General features: G+C 42.4%; 1 protein-coding gene across 1 annotated transcript; it reads left to right on the forward strand.

Annotated features, from left to right (window-relative positions):
• The first annotated feature begins 2,583 nt into the window (after positions 1 to 2,583).
• LOC133139978 (pyroglutamylated RF-amide peptide receptor) lies at positions 2,584 to 16,461 on the forward strand. The gene is made up of 7 exons (XM_061259469.1): positions 2,584 to 2,790; positions 6,000 to 6,331; positions 11,182 to 11,340; positions 11,877 to 11,938; positions 12,430 to 12,662; positions 14,213 to 14,310; positions 16,118 to 16,461. Exons 2-7 carry the CDS (start codon positions 6,001 to 6,003, stop codon positions 16,459 to 16,461), a joined length of 1,227 nt encoding a protein of 408 aa, XP_061115453.1. The 5' UTR covers positions 2,584 to 2,790; position 6,000.
• Positions 16,462 to 18,316: the final 1,855 nt, after the last annotated feature.

The following is an 18,316-nucleotide window of genomic DNA, read 5'->3' on the forward strand; positions in this document are numbered from 1 at the left end:
CGCAAACGCTTGATTCCAGTTGTTGCTGCTAAGGGTGGCCCAACCAGTTATTAGGTTTAGGGGGCAATCACTTTTAAAAACTGCATTTTGTGTTTACTTGTGTTGTCTTTGACTAATATTTAAATTTGTTTGATGATCTGAAACATTTAAGTGTGACAAACATGCAAAAAAAAAAAAAAAATCAGGAAGGGGGCTAACACTTTTTCACACCACTGTAGGTGGCACTACAGCGCCACATAACAATTTCCAAATAATTATTACAGATGTAGTCTTGCATCCAAAACACACACAATTCAGGAAGTAGAGCAAGCATCATCTTGAAACAGATGCACAATCTGCCACACATGTAATCCTGAAGACATAACCGTGCTTTCAGTGAGTGGACACAAAAACCCTCAGCCCAAGAGTGGATGGACTTTTCTGGAGTGGTTTTCTTTTAAAAGTCTCAGACGTCTGAGTCCGAGTCAAAGGGTGGAAGGGGTTCAGTATAACTGTGCAGGAACGGGATCACATAACGAGGTACAGAAACCCATGCCTAATGCAAATTATTGAGTGGAAAAAAAGGCCCCGCAGAACAAACCCTTACACCACGCTGATCGAGCTCCTGCCCTACATGTGTCGTGGAAAACACACATTGATTCTATGAGAGAAGAGAGACTGTGCCTTATTTAGTTTATCAATCAGGACAGAGAGCAGCACATAGTAAAGGGCACTGCCTACTATAATCCCAGAAGCAACATTACACAGCGAACACAGACATATGGCAATAGAACATCTTGGCAGGCCACCACTTATGGATGTTTTTTACTTTGCAGAGGACTTGCCAGTCAGGTCAGATGTTGTAGTGAATGGTAAATGGTTGGCATTTATATAGGGCCTTTATCCAATGCGCTGTACAATTGATGCGTCTCATTCACCCATTCATACACACTCACACACCAATGGCTTCCATGCAAGACACCGACCAGCTCATCATGATCATTTGGGGGTTAGGTGTCTTGCTCAGGGACACTTCCACACACCCAGGGCGGGGTTAGTAAAATGTGTAGTGAAAATGAAGGAGATAAAGACTTCTCTATAAACCTTTGTTAATAGAGTAAATCCACAGTGATATGAACTCAGAATTTCACTGCCATATACTGTGTACACAAATTTGTTCCATAACAATCTGGAGAATTGCAGTGAGAGACAAGAAAAAAAATAAAAATCCAGTGAGCAGCAGTTCTGCAGACAGAAATGCCTTGTTAATGGGAAAGGTCAGAGGAGAATGGCCAGACTGGACAAAGCTGACAGGAAGGTGACAGTAACCCAAATAACCACACATTACAACAGTGGTATGCAGAAGAGCATCTCTGAACACACAACGCATCATAACTACAAGTGGATAGGCTACAGCAGTAGAAGTCTAAAGAAATAAGTCTAATAAATACCTAATAAAGTGCTCACTGAATGTAAGTTAAAAATATAAAATAGCAAGGCTCCCAATTGTGCCACTTTCCCAGGCTATGCTTCAATCAGAAATAGTAATAACTGAGCCACTTAACAAAAGAAAATTGATTCAGTTGAAAGCCCAGCTCAGCTGGATCTCAGCTCTCTGGCTTCTGGCATGTTCTGCCTAAGTTCTGCCACAGCAGGAGCCAAGCCAAGCCACTCATTTATGGTACAGTATTTGCATGTTTGCACGCTCAAAATAGATTGACCTGAAGTTATCACTGGCTGCAAGCAATATACACAATCATTTTAATTACGGCATATTGTTTGTACGGCAGCACGGATGGTGCAGTGGGTAGCACTGCCGCCTCACTGCAAGGAGGTCCTGGGTTCGAATCCCCGTCGGCCGGGTCCTCTCTGTGCGGAGTTTGCATGTTCTCCCCGTGTCTGCGTGGGTTTCCTCCGGGTACTCCGGTTTCCTCCCACAGTCCAAAGACATGCAGGTTAGGCTGATTGGAGAGTCTAAATTGCCCGTGGGTATGAGTGTGTGAGTGAATGGTGTGTGTGCCCTGCGATGGACTGGCGACCTGTCCAGGGTGTATTCCTGCCTTTCACCCAATGTATGCTGGGATAGGCTCCAGCCCTGCGACCCTGCTCAGGATAAGCGGCTTAGGATAATGAATGAATGAATATTGTTTGTACATATGAATGCAGGTCAATTAAAGATGTTATTCCAGTTTTTAGTCTCATGTGAAATAAATAAAAACATTCCTTTAATATATGTGTTGCAACAGCATTTTATTGCAATTTACTAAAAACCGGCCAATTAAGAATGTAATTATATTTGAGTTTTAGTTTAATTATATATTTAAAAAAAGAAATATGAATAATGTTCTTTATTAGGGGGCTAAGCACTACATATTGCTTTTCTGTGGTATCGTTTCTGTAAGAATTTCCGTTGAAGATGACACTTGATTTTGGGTGAACCCGATCTGCTGCTGTAGAACTATTTTCCAAAGCCATTCTGTTTGTGGTGTCTTTGGAGGCTGACTTTGTTCAAGGTGCGGGTACAACACACACATTACACAAACCAACAAATAAATAAAAAATATAAAAAATAAAATAATAAAAACAACGTGCGGTCCTAGAGGTACAGATACAACACGCAAAAGAGGAGGGGAGGAGTGGAAGCATATGTGAACATAGACTGGCTGCCCTGTTCAGTCTAGCTATGGTCCGCGTATTCTGTGCAGTGGAGATGAATTGTGAAGTCTGAACGTCCACAGAAGTGCACAAGACAGAACGGAACAACCCCCAGAGCCTACATCCACTCTGGAGACATTACACGCAGAAAAATAGGTGAGTAGCTACTTCACTGAAATAAATGAAACCGGAAAATGTGTAGACTAGTTTTAAAGGTCATATGCTGCGCTCCAAAAAAAAAAAAAAAGAGAAAGATTTATCGATTACTACGTGCATAACAGTTAACAAAATGCAATGTACGATTCCAGACGTTATTACTGTTGTAATGTATGTTTACTGTACTTTAATTAGGGCGAATAGGCAGGAACAGCTTCATACAGTGATTGCGATTGCGATTGCAAACTACTGTTGTCATGCATGGTTATGCATTACACGTGTATATTATGGCACTTGTATTTAAAACCTAATTAGAACGCATTGAAACGAGGACACCTTTTCAAACGTGAATTTAGCAGTACAGCAGTATGAAATATAATGATCGATTGACAAATGATTGAAATCTAACGATGTCCAAAGAAAGTTTAACCTCTTCATTGTATCGAGACAATTTAATAGATTCTTACAACTTCATAAAGGATGTTCACTGTTTGATAAACAGTGAAACTTTAAACCGTGGACTATTTCAATGTACTGAACACATGCAAATTTCAGATGACAGTCTTAAACATATATATGCTGCATAACTGCATTTGCATATGCATGGTAAATTGAATGATAAGGAGTCACCTGTTTACAGTGGTTTCACACCATCTCACAATTTGTGAGTTCTTTGAACAGCAAATTAGAAAAAAAAGAAAGAAAAGAACTGTGCATCACGTATAGGCTACACTTGCTGTAAATACTTAAGCCCTATTCCAACCGTATTCCTGACTTTTTGTATACACATTTTATATGTAACGTCTGTTGTCTCTTGGTTTATTTGAATATATTTCTAATAAGGATAAAATTTTCTTTTATGATATTAGGATAATCCATGGATAATCCATATTGCTATTTTCACAACAATACATGATGTGTATCTATCTACGAAATGTAGGCCTATCAAATGAATCATACACCTTTTCAAAAGATGTATTTTTACTGAAAACATCTCCATATAGATGGAATTCATACAATATAGGGTCTCCTTATAGCTGGAAACTATTCCTAAATATTAATTTCCTAAATGCTGAATGATTGTACTCCTGAACCAACTTTTGGTCATGTCCTTTTAACGGAAGGAAGCAGACTTGACTGAGTTTGTGGGTAAGTTAAGGGGAATGGCAGGAATGGGTACAGTGAGATAGTGACAGTGAAAACAGTTTTCAGGAGGATGCACTCATTTTTGTTCAGACTGTCATGAATCCTCTAAATTAATATTCATTATGGAAAAATAACAATATGGAAGGATTCAACTGTATAGTCTGGTGTATAGTTGCATGGGTTCATGCTGCATCTTAAAATTTAGTGGCCTCTTTCAGTGCCATGATTTCACCAAAACCTAAACCAGCCTAAACAATATTATAAACACCTTTATAGATAATAAATATCAGGGAACTAGTTCCTAATTCATCATTGGGCCAAAGGGTACTTCTCAAGACCAGGCCTGGTCTAGGGATAAGAAACAAAGAGACAAAACTGATGGGGTCGGCTGTGTGTGTGAGGGTGTTTCTGTGTGTGTGTAAGGGTGTTTCTGCGTGTGTGTGTGTCTGTCTGTGTGTGTGTGTGTGTGTGTGCGTGTGTGTGTATCGGTGTCCTTATGTGTGTGTGTCGTGTCTGTGTCTGTGTGTGTGTGTGGGTGCTTCTGTGTGTGTGTGTGTGTGTGTGTCTGTCTGTCTGTCTGTGTGTGTGTTGGTGTCTGTATGTGTGTGCGTGTGTGTCGTGTCTGTGTCTGTGTGTGTGTGTCTCTCTCAATGGGGGTGACCTGGCAGACCTCATGCTGACATGCTGCTTTAAGACCCCAAAATTAACAATGGACCTGGCTTTTTAACTTTTTATTTGAACTTGAAATTACCATCGGAGTCCTGCATCTTGGTCTGGGGTTCTCTTTTTCATCACTGGTCTGTTGGAATGTTTGGCTGTCTTCAGGTTTCTTCAGAATTTTGGGAGGAAACAGGCTGGGGTTTGGTATGTTCTTCCATTGATTTCCTTTGTGACTGTTATGTGTCTGTGTTTCTATCCTTCATTGTTTTAAGGTGGATGAACTGTCTTTAGATTAGACAAGAAATAATTTTGTCACTAAATAAATCTCTTAATTTTCACCTGGTTGCGAGTTATGCATTTTGATAAAGGTTTATCCAAAAGATTGCTCTGCCTATAACTGAATTTGGCAATTTAATTGATAATTAATATCTTTGATAATAATGATCAAACTAAAGTATTCAGAGTGCTGGACATTTAAACGAGGGTTTTTACAGTTATAACAGCTATATAAACAAGCACTTGAAGAGTTTCATCGCAAAACACAATAAAAAATTGAGATAACAGTGTCAAAACATCCAAGATTGATGGAGCTATCAAGCTCCGAATATATTACATAGGCCTATATGACAATGATATCCCACAGTCACAGGTACATGAATACAGTCTTTTATTACAAACCTCAATAAACACGACTTCTTTTATATGACATATTGTGTTATATCTGTGCAGTCAAACAGCAATCTAGCACATACTTCACAGTTTGGAGAATAGGTTGGTGTTTTTGCCACTCCCAAGAAAGCAAGGAAGGTTTGTACCATGAACAAGAAAATTCAGTATTCGCTGGGAGGCAGGATGCCAGCTGTTGGCTGTACAATGTACACAGACTGTGAGGGTCGACAGGCAGGCATACCACGGTGGCCTACTGACTGACTCTGATTTTAAATCAGTGTTTTGCAATGAGACCCTTCACTTGGTCTCAGCTGAATGGGACTGCAGTGTTGTTTTGAATGTCTTGGCCAGTGTCCAGCTGGACTACGATGAGAGATTCACTGATCCGGGCACATTACTCTCCCCTATACAATACGCACAACTGAATAACTTTCAGCTGTTATAGGAGACATGCGTTACAGGCCTACAGGGGCAACATTGGCTCAGGTGGTAAGAGCAGTCATCTGGCAGACAGTGGATTGTTGGTTCGATCTCGCCCTGAGCGAGACACCTAACACCCAATTGCTCCTGACGAGCCGGTTGGTTCGACCTCGCATAGCGGACAACCGCTGTCGGTGCATGATCGTGTGTATGAATAGGCGAATGAGAACCGTCAATTGTACAGAACTTTGGATAAAGGCGCTATATAAATGCTGACCACTTGCTTTCTTTTCCACCGTGTCCGGTTGCTGAAGGATGAACTTAACACCACAGCTCCTGGAGCCCTTGCTGGAAGCCTCAAACCTCTCCAGAAAGCAGTTCATCCAGGAGTATGGCCTCGCGTCCCTCGTGTATGTCCCCCGGCTGCCCTCCGTGCTCCAGCCCGTCTTCGGCCTGCTCTACGTGCTGATCTTCGCCCTGGCTCTGGCCGGCAACACAGCCGTGCTCATCCTGCTCTGTCGGAGGAAAGCCCTGCAGACACCGAGCACCTTCTTCATCTGCTCACTGGCCTTGAGCGATCTCCTGATCTCCGTCTTCTGCATTCCTGCCACGCTGCTACAGCACGTCTTCACAAACTGGTTGGCAGGTATGAGCCCTCTGGGGCTTGCTGAGGACAGTCGGTCTGTCAGTTCTGCCTCCTCGCTCACGTAGCCGACGTTACATTCTTTAGATTTTGTGTGATGTCATTGTCAGGCGGCGATAATGAGGAACCAATCGCAACCCAGTAATAAACTGAATAAGTGTCTTTATTCAAGAAATTGCAGGTCAGGCAATGGTCAAACTCAGGCAGACTGGTACGGCAGAGGCAAAACAGTTTGTAATAAGGTAATCACAGGCAATGGTCGAATCACAGGGCAGACGGGTACAACAACGGTAATCCAAAACTTGGTCGATATCACATGTGAGTCCAAACACCGTAAAGCAATCCGAATAGGCACAGTACAAAACCCTTGTGTTGTCTTAAGGGTAAAAAATGACCCGCCACCATATTTAGCAGCAGAGAAAACCCCCTAAATTATTATTTTTCAACTTGAAATTTGATGACAAAGTCAGAGGGTTGCCAGTTTGATCCCACCCTGGGTGTGTCAAAGTGCTCCTGACAAACTGGTTGGTGCCTTGCATGGCAGCCAATCACTGTTGGTATGTGAGTGTGTGTATGAATGGGTGAATGAGAAGCATCAATTGTACAGCATTTTGGGTAAAGGTGCAATATAAATGCCAACTATTTCCCATTTTACCCATTTAAAAAATCTGCCATGTTCACTCTTACTGTATTCACAAACCTAAGAATAGAATTTATCACATTTCTTTTGATTAAGAACACACCCACATCTTCCAAGACAGAAGACTGTATTTTTATTTATATGAAAAACAAGCAAGTACTTAAATTATACCTTTTGCACAGACGGAGCATTTTATTTACAATCTTGATAATTATTTGATTTGATCTTTTGCAAGATGTACACAGTGAAGCTATGCAGTCAAGAGTCAGAAGTAGTTTTGAGTGCTTCCTTGCCACCAGGGAAATGTAGTTATAGAAAGGGAAACATGCCTTGGAAAAAATGTTGTGGCACTTTTTTTTTACACATTTTTCATCCACGGTGTGAGCCACTTCTGGAAGGCTTGAATTGATACTTCTGAATTGAGCTATTTCTTTGCTTTTTGTCTGTACTAGTGAGAGTTGGGCTGTACTAGTGAGAGTTGGGCTGTACTAGTGAGAGTTGGGCTAAATTTCCCCTCGATGATTTATTTCTTGCCTCAATAATTGCCTGTGCTCATTGGCTATGAAAACGAAAACAAGCAATATTGTCCTGTGGCATTCAGTTAAAATACATACTCAGAAAATAGGCCCTTGCGAGGCAGGTAATGATAGAAACATAACATCATAATCATCGAATCAGAAATGTTTTAATCAGGTCATACTTAATACTCTCAGTGCCTATGTCACACTAAATGTCGTGATGTGTTACAGCCTTCACTTACAGCACATTAAAGTGTCACTTCAATCACTTCATTGCACATCGCTCTGGATAAGAGCGTTGGCTAAATGCCTTTAATGTAGCGTAATGTAAAATTGGGATTGCTGCTACTATTCGCTCTAAGTGTAAGTTACAATATTCAACACTTAATCACCCATCATCAGTGATTCAGTTCTAAATTGGGCCTTAGACAGATAAAAAAGTGTTCTGAAAAGTTTGATACTGAACCAATGAATGTGAAGTGAATATTTTATTTACTACTAATGACAAATAAGGATAATACCTGTGAGAAAATGGGACAGAGGAACCAAGAGCAGACTGAGGGATAATGTGAAAAGGGCAGGCTTAATTAACAAGGGGCAGACCAGGAACATAATCCAAAAACAGGCGATGGTCAAAATCCAGGCAGACAGGTACATACAGGGCGATCAGAGGCGTCCAAACAAGCAAAAGTACAAATAAAAAATCCAAAACAGAGTCCAAAGGCAGGCAGAGATCAAAAACAGGATATCCAAACAGAATCAAAACAGAGCAGAAAACTCGGAGGTGAAGGCACGGGGAAGTGGAGGCTAGAACTGGGGCAAAGGCATAAATAAGGGTAGACTCGGTAACTGTAAAAGACAAACTAAACTAGCCACAAGAACTGAAAAGGACAGGCTTGAATACAATACTAACAAGCACGTAACGAGAAACAGGTGACACAAATGACAAGAGACAGGAGGGAAATACATATAAGGAGTGGAAGGCGGAGACACAGGTGAAAAGAATGAACAAACAGAAAATAATGGAATACGGACAGAGAACAGGGACACAAGACACAAAATGCAAAGGAAACAGAAAAATCTCAAGGAGACCAAGGAGTGAATGCACAGGAAACACAATGGCAAAATGTCACGGACATGACAATTCCCCTGTCAGATAACCTGACGCACTTTCTCCAGTGTTCTTAGGTTAGGTTGCTATGCTTTCATTATGAAACTTTACTGGAGACTATGTATTCTTCTTTCTCCTGTGCTTCAATGCCAATTTGTTTGTAAGGGCTACAGCCCACAATAGGGGTTGCAAGTGCAGTTGTGTTCAAATGGAGGTTAGAAGTTGCAGTCCTTCAAATCAAATTGAAAGGTCACGTTTTCATCACTTATATACAAGGCAATGAGTACTGGAAAGTCTCTGTCAATCAAAATCCAATTTATAGGTAGGAACAGTTATCTTTGCATGGTTTCATTGTGAGGCTCCAACTAAACACATCCAAAGATGAAACATGCAGTTAAAAAACATTGAACAATAACATGGAACAGTAACAGTTTTACCAGCTATGGTTTAATTATTCTGCTTGTCTTATTCACAGTTGCTTCATTTCCTAATACTGATCCCAAGATGACCTTTCATCAATGTCTGATCAAGCCTCACAAATGTATACATGTGCCAATATTGGGTTTTAACTGCTGCCACTTATAAATGATCTCAAGCTTTTCCCTGGAACTTTAACAGCACCTTAATCATTATTATTTAATCAACATTATTTTTCACCGGGTTCTATGTAGGGCCAAGTAGGGTCATAAGAGGGTTATTAAGTGTTGTAGACAGATCTTCCCAGGAGCTTGAACAGCACCTCTATGTATATAGCATCACCTTTCACCTTTCAAAGCATCTGTTTAATATGTCTGCTAGCTAGAGCCACAGCCAAAAACATTCTAATTATATTAATTTTAAATGCCATATAAAACTTGTACATAACCATAGTTATGTTTGTTAATCAAGCATCCCAAGCTGAATTATTATTTTATTCCTACTTTACATTACATTACTTAATGGCATTTGGCAGACGCTTTTATCCAGAGCGACATACAGACGCTCTTATCCAGACCGACATACAGTTGATTAGACTAAGCAGGAGACAATCCTCCCCTGGAGCAATGCAGGGTTAAGGGCCTCACTCAAGGGCCCAACGGCTGTGCGGATCTTATTGTGGCTGCACCGGGAATCGAACCACCGACCTTGCAGTCATGTACCTTAACCACTACAGACCGCTACAGACCGCCCTGTTAATTACAGGTGGATATGTGAATGCAGACATCTCAAGTATCTATGCCTTGACTACTGCCACTCTCTCTTCGTGGTCCTGCCTTTGCCCTCTGGCCTCCACAGCTCTTCCAGAAGCTCTCTGTGCTTGTGCTTGTATGGAAAGGAAGAAAACCCAGAGAAGAAAAGGTTACACAATTCTGTGCAGGCCAGATTTCCTGTTATTTTGGCTGAAAGATGACAGCTCAGTGACCTCTTAGGGCATGGCAAGAGCTTCAGTGTTGAAGACTCCACCTCACGAACCTCCACCTCACGCTCACGACTACTGTCTGTTCTGGCTCCACGGTGGTGGAACGAACTCCCCGTTGAGGTCAGAACTGTAGAATCTCTCCCCACCTTCAAGCGCAAACTGAAGACGCACCTCTTCAAGCAGCACCTCTCCCCATCCCTCCCTACCTCCCTGTGAACCTTAATTGTTGTCTTTGTGATTTACGTAGTGTTTCGGTATTTTTAGGGTAGCAATTGAAATTGTACTTCCCTCTAGGGTCTTTCAGCGGACTTATCCCTGGTTATGGGTATGCACTTTGTTGTACGTTGCTCTGGATAAGAGCGTCTGCCAAATGCCAATAATGTAAAGACAGCTCAAGGTTCTGATACACAAGGGACATACTTTCACAAGGGACAGTGTTTATGGCGATGCTGGCATTGAGACAGTAACAATAAGGCACACACCCCTGGATATCATTATCCAAGGTCGGCGGTTCAATCCCCGGTGTAGCCACCATAAGATTCACACAGCCGAAGGCAGTTACAGAACTCTACAGAGCTGGTACCATAGCCAAGTGCAGTGCACAAGCACCTAATTGCACCTGCTAATGCATGCTTGATACAATAGCAGTGTAAAGAGCACACGCAGTACCAAGCAGTGGACAGAAATAACATGGTAAAACAGGGCATAACAAGTATAAGGCCTGTGTGGTTGATTGAAAGGATTGATTCTGGTAGCTCTGTGATGGCATAGAGTGCACTTTCCTTCCATAGTTTGGATGCACTAATGTGCTTAGAAGGCAGGTTGAATACCCCTATCCACAGAGCATGTGCAGATAGCCAGATGGCTATTGAGCACAACAATGTTCTAAATGCCTTGGTCTTCTCAGCTATCTGATCTGGACCCAGTTACCAGCTCTGACCTTAAAAAAGTGTGCATTTACAGGAGATTGTGGATTGAAAAAAAGTTCATACATCTTTAGAAAAAGCGAAATAAAACTTTTTATGTTTCCTATTTGCAAGAACGGGTTTCCTTAATTTGAATACATTTTTATATATGGAGGCACGTCAGTTATATTGTTTCTCAGTAAGATAGTCAGAGAGGAATGCAAGCAATTTTGAGCAGTGACATGGAAATTAATGCGATCTCCTCTATCCTGTCTTACAGGGGATTTCCTGTGCAAGTTAATACCGTTTTTACAGGTGACTGCCATAGCAACCAGCATTCTCACCATGACCTGTATCGCCATGGAGCGGTTCAAAGGAATCATGTACCCACTGAGGCTACATAGCGGCTTTTCCCCACGGCACGCCATCAACATGCTCGGTGAGGACAGAACATTACCTGCTTCAAAGCAGATAATTGTAGCTGCTTGACGACGGTTAATTACTGTACATTAAGCCGTTTTACAGTGTGTCAATTACATGTCATACCATATTCCATTTGCAATTTAAAGCGGGCCCTCCGAGTTAAAGCGTTTGGTTAGCGCAAATTGGTTAGCCTTTTCTAATGTGGTGTTCTGTGCACCCCTGCCATTCCTTTATGAATGGTTGTGTATGAACTAGAAATAAGAACATATCAACCTCTGGTTAAAATGTCTGACAGTAGGAGAATAATGAAAGGTTGAATCATTCTTGAATCATAGAGAGCTGTGGTATAAAGGTAAATCATATGATTATGCACACCTCACATGGTTTCTTTTTCATGTTGAAAAAAAAAAAAAAAACAGCACATCATGTGACTCTCATTTGAGAATGAGTAAGACTGTCATTTCCTGCTTTTGTTACTGTGATTGCAATACTTCTGTTGTTTCTTAAAAAGTTGTATTGTTTCACTTGAGCAATGGTTTCATTTTCCTCCAGTGGCTGTGTGGCTGATTGCCCTGGGCATTGCAGGCCCAATGTGGTATGCACACAAAGTGGAGGTAATTAGTCACATTTTAATTTTATAATAAAACCCATTATCATTATAACTCCAGAAATACGGTTGCTAGGCTTGCATTGATGTGCCCACAATTAAGAGATGAATCATTATTAGCCAGCTTCAAACAAAATGCATTCACATGTCTGCCAAGCCAAGTCTTTACCCTGTACCTGGGTGGTGCTATCTGGTGTAGTCAATAAAAAAAAATAAAAAAAAGGTTGAGGTCTTCAGGTTGAGAAGGGGTCTGGGGTTTCAATATCACCATTTGCAGCAGAAATCACAGATGAACTGCAGATGTAGATCACATGATTTGGCATTCCAAAGTGGGGACAAATTAGGGGGGGGGGGGGGGGGGCAACATTGGTGTATAAAATTAAGCTATGACCAGCATGAAAATACCAGCTACCAACTGTTTAAAAGCCTAGCTTGAGCTGTTTTTTTTTCAGCCGGGTAGTTATAATATGTGCTGCACTTGCGTACCACTTCTCTCAGGTGAAGTATGATTTCCTGTACGAGGTGTCTTACACGTGCTGTCGGGAAGTGTGGCCTCACCCTGGGCAGAGGCAGGCCTACACGGCTGTCCTCTCCGTGCTGGTCTTCCTGGCTCCCATGCTGATCGTGGCCCTGCTCTACGGGAGGATAGTGGCGGAGCTGTGGGGCAAACACAGAGTTCACGATGTCATGTTCCAGGCTCTCCCAGGATCAGAGATCAAGAAGATAGCCAGGTGAGATTACCTATAACAGGTCAGTTTGAGCTACTTTGTGTTTTGTTATACCAATAACATCCTGCTGCTCTTTCGAAAGGCAGCCGAGTGTCTTTAAGGAAAATTATGCAAGTTGGATCTGGCGTCTGCATATACTGTATTTTTTAAAATGCTGCTCCTGACTGTTTTTTTATTCCTCAGTCTCATAATGGCTTTCTTGATATGCATTAGCACCACTCTGGTCCTCATGTTAATACATAGTAATAACAGACTCCACAGGCAATCAAATACCTTGGATTAAGACTAGATATTGAAAGCTTTCTTATACCTGCACTGAGGAATACACCTGACTAATCAGAAACAGCTGAGAAGCCAAATTTACAATTCCCTAAAGGTGACAGTCTGCACTGGAAACGTTATATTCATTGTTTCATTTCAAATCCATTGTGCTTAAGTACTGAGCCAAAAGAATATAAATTGTACTGTATTATTAAGACGGTAACGTAAGTTCAGCAGAGTCAGGAAGATTGAGAGTTACATGGTCTGTATGTCATTGAGGGGTACTGTGAATTAGAAGTGGTGCTTTTTTCCATAACCCTATGAGAACAGTATTGCAAAAAAAAAAAAGTTATTTTTTTCAGGCACCGTAGAGACAGCATTTTTCTCAAATTAATACCATTTCCCAGTTCTTTAGGCCCTATATCGAAGAATAGTCAAAGTCAATGGCAAAGATTCAGCCATTCATTAGCTCCAGAAAGATCAATTACCTGTGAGTGCTGTTACAATCAAAAGCTGTTTGATCGAAGCTAAGCTATCAGCAAGAAGCCCCCATAAAGCACCATTGTTGAAAAAACGGCATGTGCAGAATCAGTTAAAATTTGGTAAGGAACACATCGATTGGCGTAACATTCTGTGGACTGATGAGAGTAAAATTGTTATTTTTCGGGTCTAGTGCTCGTCGACAGTATGTCAGACGGCCCCCGGGTACTGAATTCAAGCCACAGTTACTGTGAAGACAGTGAAGCATGGCGGCGCGAAAATCATGGTATGGGGACGTTTTTTATACTGTGGCGTTAGGCCTATTTATCGTATACCAGGGATCATGGATCAGTTTGAATACATCTAAATACTTGAAGAGATTATGTTGCAGTATGCCGAAGAGGAAACGCCCCTGAAATGGGTGTTTCAACAAGACAACGATCGCAAACACATGAGTAAGCGAGCAACATCTTGGTTCCAGACAAAGAAGGATTGAGGTAATGGAGTGGCCAGCTCAATCCCCGACCGCAACCCCATTGAAAACGGGGGGGGGGGGGGTGACATTGAAAATGCAGTTTCTGAAGCAAAACCCAAAAATTCACAGGAACTGTGGAATGTAGTTTGTTCATCGTGGGCTGAAATACCTGTTTCTAGGTGCCAGAAGACGGTTGGCTTTCCTCTTTTTTCATGTGTCTCTCCACTGTACAAATGTGAGTGCCTGGAGAATATGTGATGGGAGCTCATGGCGTTAAATATACAAAATAACTAAAATAACTTAAAAATAATTTTGGTGCGGCTGTTCTTTGATACAGGAAGAAGAGGCATGCTGTGAAGATGATGGCCATTGTGGTTCTCCTGTTCGCAATATGCTGGGCTCCTTTTCAGCTGGTCTCTCTGCTATCTGACTACGGTAATTTCCAACACATTAAAAGACAAATGCACATGAATCATGCCAAAAATATAACTGAAATACAGATGTATGATTTATAAAAGAGCCTATATCAGATAAGAACAATGCAGTATTATTTGTTCAGGTAGTTATGATTGGCTAAAGGCTGTTCATTGGCTATTGCAAGTTTCTATTGCAGTTACAATTACTGTATGGTATCGTATGCATTTTGAGGTTACATTACATTACATTATTGGCATTTGGCAGACGCTCTTATCCAGAGTGACGTACAGTTGATTAGACTAAGCAGGAGACAATCCTCCCCTGGAGCAATGCAGGGTTAAGGGCCTTGCTCAAGGGCCCAACGGCTGTGCGGATCTTATTGTGGCTACCCCGGGATTAGAACCAACGACCTTGCGTGTCCCAGTCATTTATTTTAACCACTACACTACAGGCCGTGAGGTCATCATAGTTTGCATGCACACAGTGCATTTCATCTCATGACATCACAGCATTTTACGATGGAGTAGGGAAGGGACACCTCAGCTATGACAGAGTAGCACCCACCTGATGATACCTGGCTGCCATTTTGTGCCAGTATTTTCATCATTCATCATTTGAGACAGAGAATGTTGGAATAATGAATGTTGAATGTTTCTGTAAAATGCCATGTTTGTACAGCGGCGACATTTTAAACATCTGTTCTGGTCGATACAATGAATACTATTCACTTTAATTGAAAATGAACATTTGCCATCTGTCATTACAATCATATGTAATTCTTGAAAGAAAATGCACATTAAATAAACAAGCAAGCCATTTAATGTAGCTCAGCTCCCCATCAGCCCATTGATTAGATTTTGTTCAGAATTCCAAATTAAAGAGATTTTCTGCTTAATACGTTTTCCCCTCCGTTTGGAGTGGTCAATCCTCCGCACACTACTACTACCAAGACTCATCATAGCCTCCGTTGTCAGTTCCAGAGAGTGCACATGAGTGTTCTTCTCTGAAGCATGTAAATGGTAAATGGTTGGCATTTATATAGCCCCTTTATCCAAAGCGCTTTACAATTGATGCTTCTCATTCACCCACTCATACACCGACGGCGATTGGCTGCCATGCAAGGCGCCGGGTTAGGTGTCTTGCTCAGGTACACTTCGACACAGGCCGTGCGGGGGAACGAACCAGCAACACCCCGACTGCCAGACGACTGCTCTTACTGCCTGAGCCATGTCGCCCCCGCATGTGATGTTGCTGCTGTTTTCTCCCACACTGTGGTTGACAAGTCAGACTCATGCAGACATGAGACAATTCAGTGACAGCTCTGGGTGATGCAAGCACTTATTATGTTTGCAAGGCCGCCAGTCACAGTTGCTGCCGTGATTCCCGGCTGTGAAGCCCATCCGTCCATACAGTAGAAGTGCTATTAGTACCACCCAGCAGCGCCTAGTTGATTTTTTTGATCTGCCAAATGTGATTAGCAAGTTGGACCACAGCCAAACCACAAGAAATCTAGGACCAAAATGTCAAAACCCTGATGCTATTCGACTGTGTATTTGCATATACTGTACGCATCTACAGCACTGACCTGACCAGCACTGACCTGAGACACAAAGCAGGATTACCGGGTGGATAGCTGCACTGAGTAAAACCCGGGACCCTCCCAATCTGGAGCACTCACTGAAGTAAAAAAAAGGGCGGGCTTTACTCACAGTTATCCAACAAACTTTTCAAAAATTTAGAACAGAAGCCAAATCAGGGGCTTTTGTAAAAGTTTTAATAATATTTCAGGGAAGTGAAACAATTTATTTCTATCTTCCACAAAAAGGGAAGCTGAACTTGAACTCGGATCAGGAGTTCATGGTGTTCAGCACGGTGCAGATTTTGGGATTCAGCAACTCTGTGTGCAACCCGCTGGTGTACGCCGCTCTCAACAGCAGGTTCAAGAGGGACCTGGTGGGGCTGCTGCGACGGGCGCGGGGGTCGGGCTGGTGGCCCGTGCCGCGGAGGGCCCGGGTGGGGGTCCTGGCCCCGGGGGAAGCGCCGTGTGAGGGGGCGGGAGGAGCAGGAGACCCGGGGGCGGTGCTGCTGGAGCAGGGCGGCCGGGGAGGCAGAGCCCGCCACGTCACGCACCTTCCCTCAGCTTCACCTCTCCACGGTCGCCACCGCTAACCCTTGTGTAGTCTTTTTTCTTTTCTTTTTTATACATTTATTTCATTTATTTTTCCCTTTTTCTCCCAATTTGGTAGCCAATTGGACCCCATCTACTCCAGTTAGAGTCAGTGTTAGATACACTGCCCACACCCTGCCCCTTGGCGGCCTGGAGGAGAGCTACACACGTCTCGTCTCATGCTCGTGACCGTGATTCCGAGGTGTCCGAGGTGCTTATTGTGCGGCGATCAGCTAACCCTGCCCAGTCCCTCCCTCTGGAGCAGCGAGCCAATTACGCCGCTCCACAAGAGCCGGCCAAACTTGGCTTTTGGCAGGACCGGGAATCGAACCCCGGTCCTCGGTGTGCAACTGCAGCAAACTGCAACCGCAAATCCGCTGCATCTTAGCCTGTTGCCCTTGTGTAGTCTTAACATTCTGTGTACTCCCCTTGTCCTGAGGGTCAAAAATGACTTCACGAAACCCCTGAAGTAAAGCAGCTTAATTCAATTTTAATGAACTGAATTCTATTTTGCATGAAGAAACAACCTCATCACAAACTTCGTCATCAAATTTCAAGTTGAATAATTTAGGGGGTTTTCTCTGCTGTTAAACATGGTGGCGGGCCATTTTTAACCCTTAAAACAACACAAGGGTTAAGACCAGCAGCCGACTACTGCTCAGTGTGTCTGACCCCCTCCCGCACAGAAACACCAACACACCCCCACCCCCACCCCTGATCAAACTAACACTGGCAGTGCTGCCTGCGGCCAGTAGCTCCACAGGACGGTGTGAAATCAGTGATTGCAGCACCCAGGGTGTGGGAGCGGGAGAGGTTGGGCTGTCGTGGAGAAACAAGCTGTAGTATGGGGAAGGAAGCACAATCCCAGTGTGTGGTGTTTCTCAGAGAAGAACTGCAGAAGTCTTCTCTCGGCTGAATTGGCAGTGGAGATGGCGCGTGAACGTGAACATGCCTACACATAATCAATTAGATATTCCATATTAAGGTGGGAATTGGACATGCTCAGCCCGATCGTGGAGGAAAAATTTTCATAATAAAACGACACTAATTATATGTACAGTATGTGTGTGTGTGTGTGTTGGGGGAGTAAAGAAAGAGAGCAAAGTGTAATATTTTTGAGAGGAAATAGTCTGTGCTTTGCTGACGAGAATTAAATACTGGAAGTCAATCCAGAATTTATCAGGGTTATATTTCTTCACAGTTAAGGGAGTTAGTCCTTCCTGCTTGGAATTAGCAGGGTTGTATGGTATGTTGTTTTTCAAGCACTGTGTATACATACGTTTGGTTAGATATATGTAAATGGAAGTAAATAAACCAATGTATAGTGTCTGTTTTTCTTTGTGGTAAACCTACCATGTGCTGTAGAATAATCCTATTTAAATCGTGTTTAAATAAATACATTACTGTGTAAAAAAAAAAAAAAAAACATTTTATAAAACTTTGATTGGTCTTTACTATTCAGGAACAAGAACCCTCATTGAAAGTCTTGGTGGGGGAATACATGAAGGACATTCTGTTGACTGGAATACTTCTCGTCCTCTGTGAAATTGCTAGGTCTCTGGGTCGTTTTGTACTTGGCCTAAAAACAAACTATCCCCCTCTAGAAGAATGAAATGGAAATTATCCTCACTTAAACATTAATGGAAAAAGATATGATACCATGTTCATGTTTAAGATGGTCACACCTGTCAATTGTTAAAGGTCGCTGGTTCTTTTCCAACTGGTAGTGTAAATTGAAGTACATCTCATTTAGAGGCTTCAGCTCCTTCTGTTGGATAGATGGATTAGATAGCAAACAGATCTAAAATAAGAATTTCATGAGAGCTAATAAACCAGGGAGCTAGAGTGTTATTACCA

This window comes from Conger conger, chromosome 11 (assembly GCF_963514075.1).
Source record: "Conger conger chromosome 11, fConCon1.1, whole genome shotgun sequence".
In the NCBI taxonomy this organism is placed as follows: Eukaryota; Metazoa; Chordata; class Actinopteri; order Anguilliformes; family Congridae; genus Conger; species Conger conger.

Excerpts from the sequence above, each read along its gene's own strand:
- LOC133139978 (XM_061259469.1), top strand. The coding sequence starts at position 6,001 with ATGAACTTAACACCACAGCTCCTGGAGCCCTTGCTGGAAGCCTCAAAC. Across the intron at positions 12,663-14,212 it reads GAGATCAAGAAGATAGCCAG|GAAGAAGAGGCATGCTGTGA; the intron begins GTGAGATTACCT and ends TCTTTGATACAG. Across the intron at positions 14,311-16,117 it reads CTCTCTGCTATCTGACTACG|GGAAGCTGAACTTGAACTCG; the intron begins GTAATTTCCAAC and ends TTCCACAAAAAG.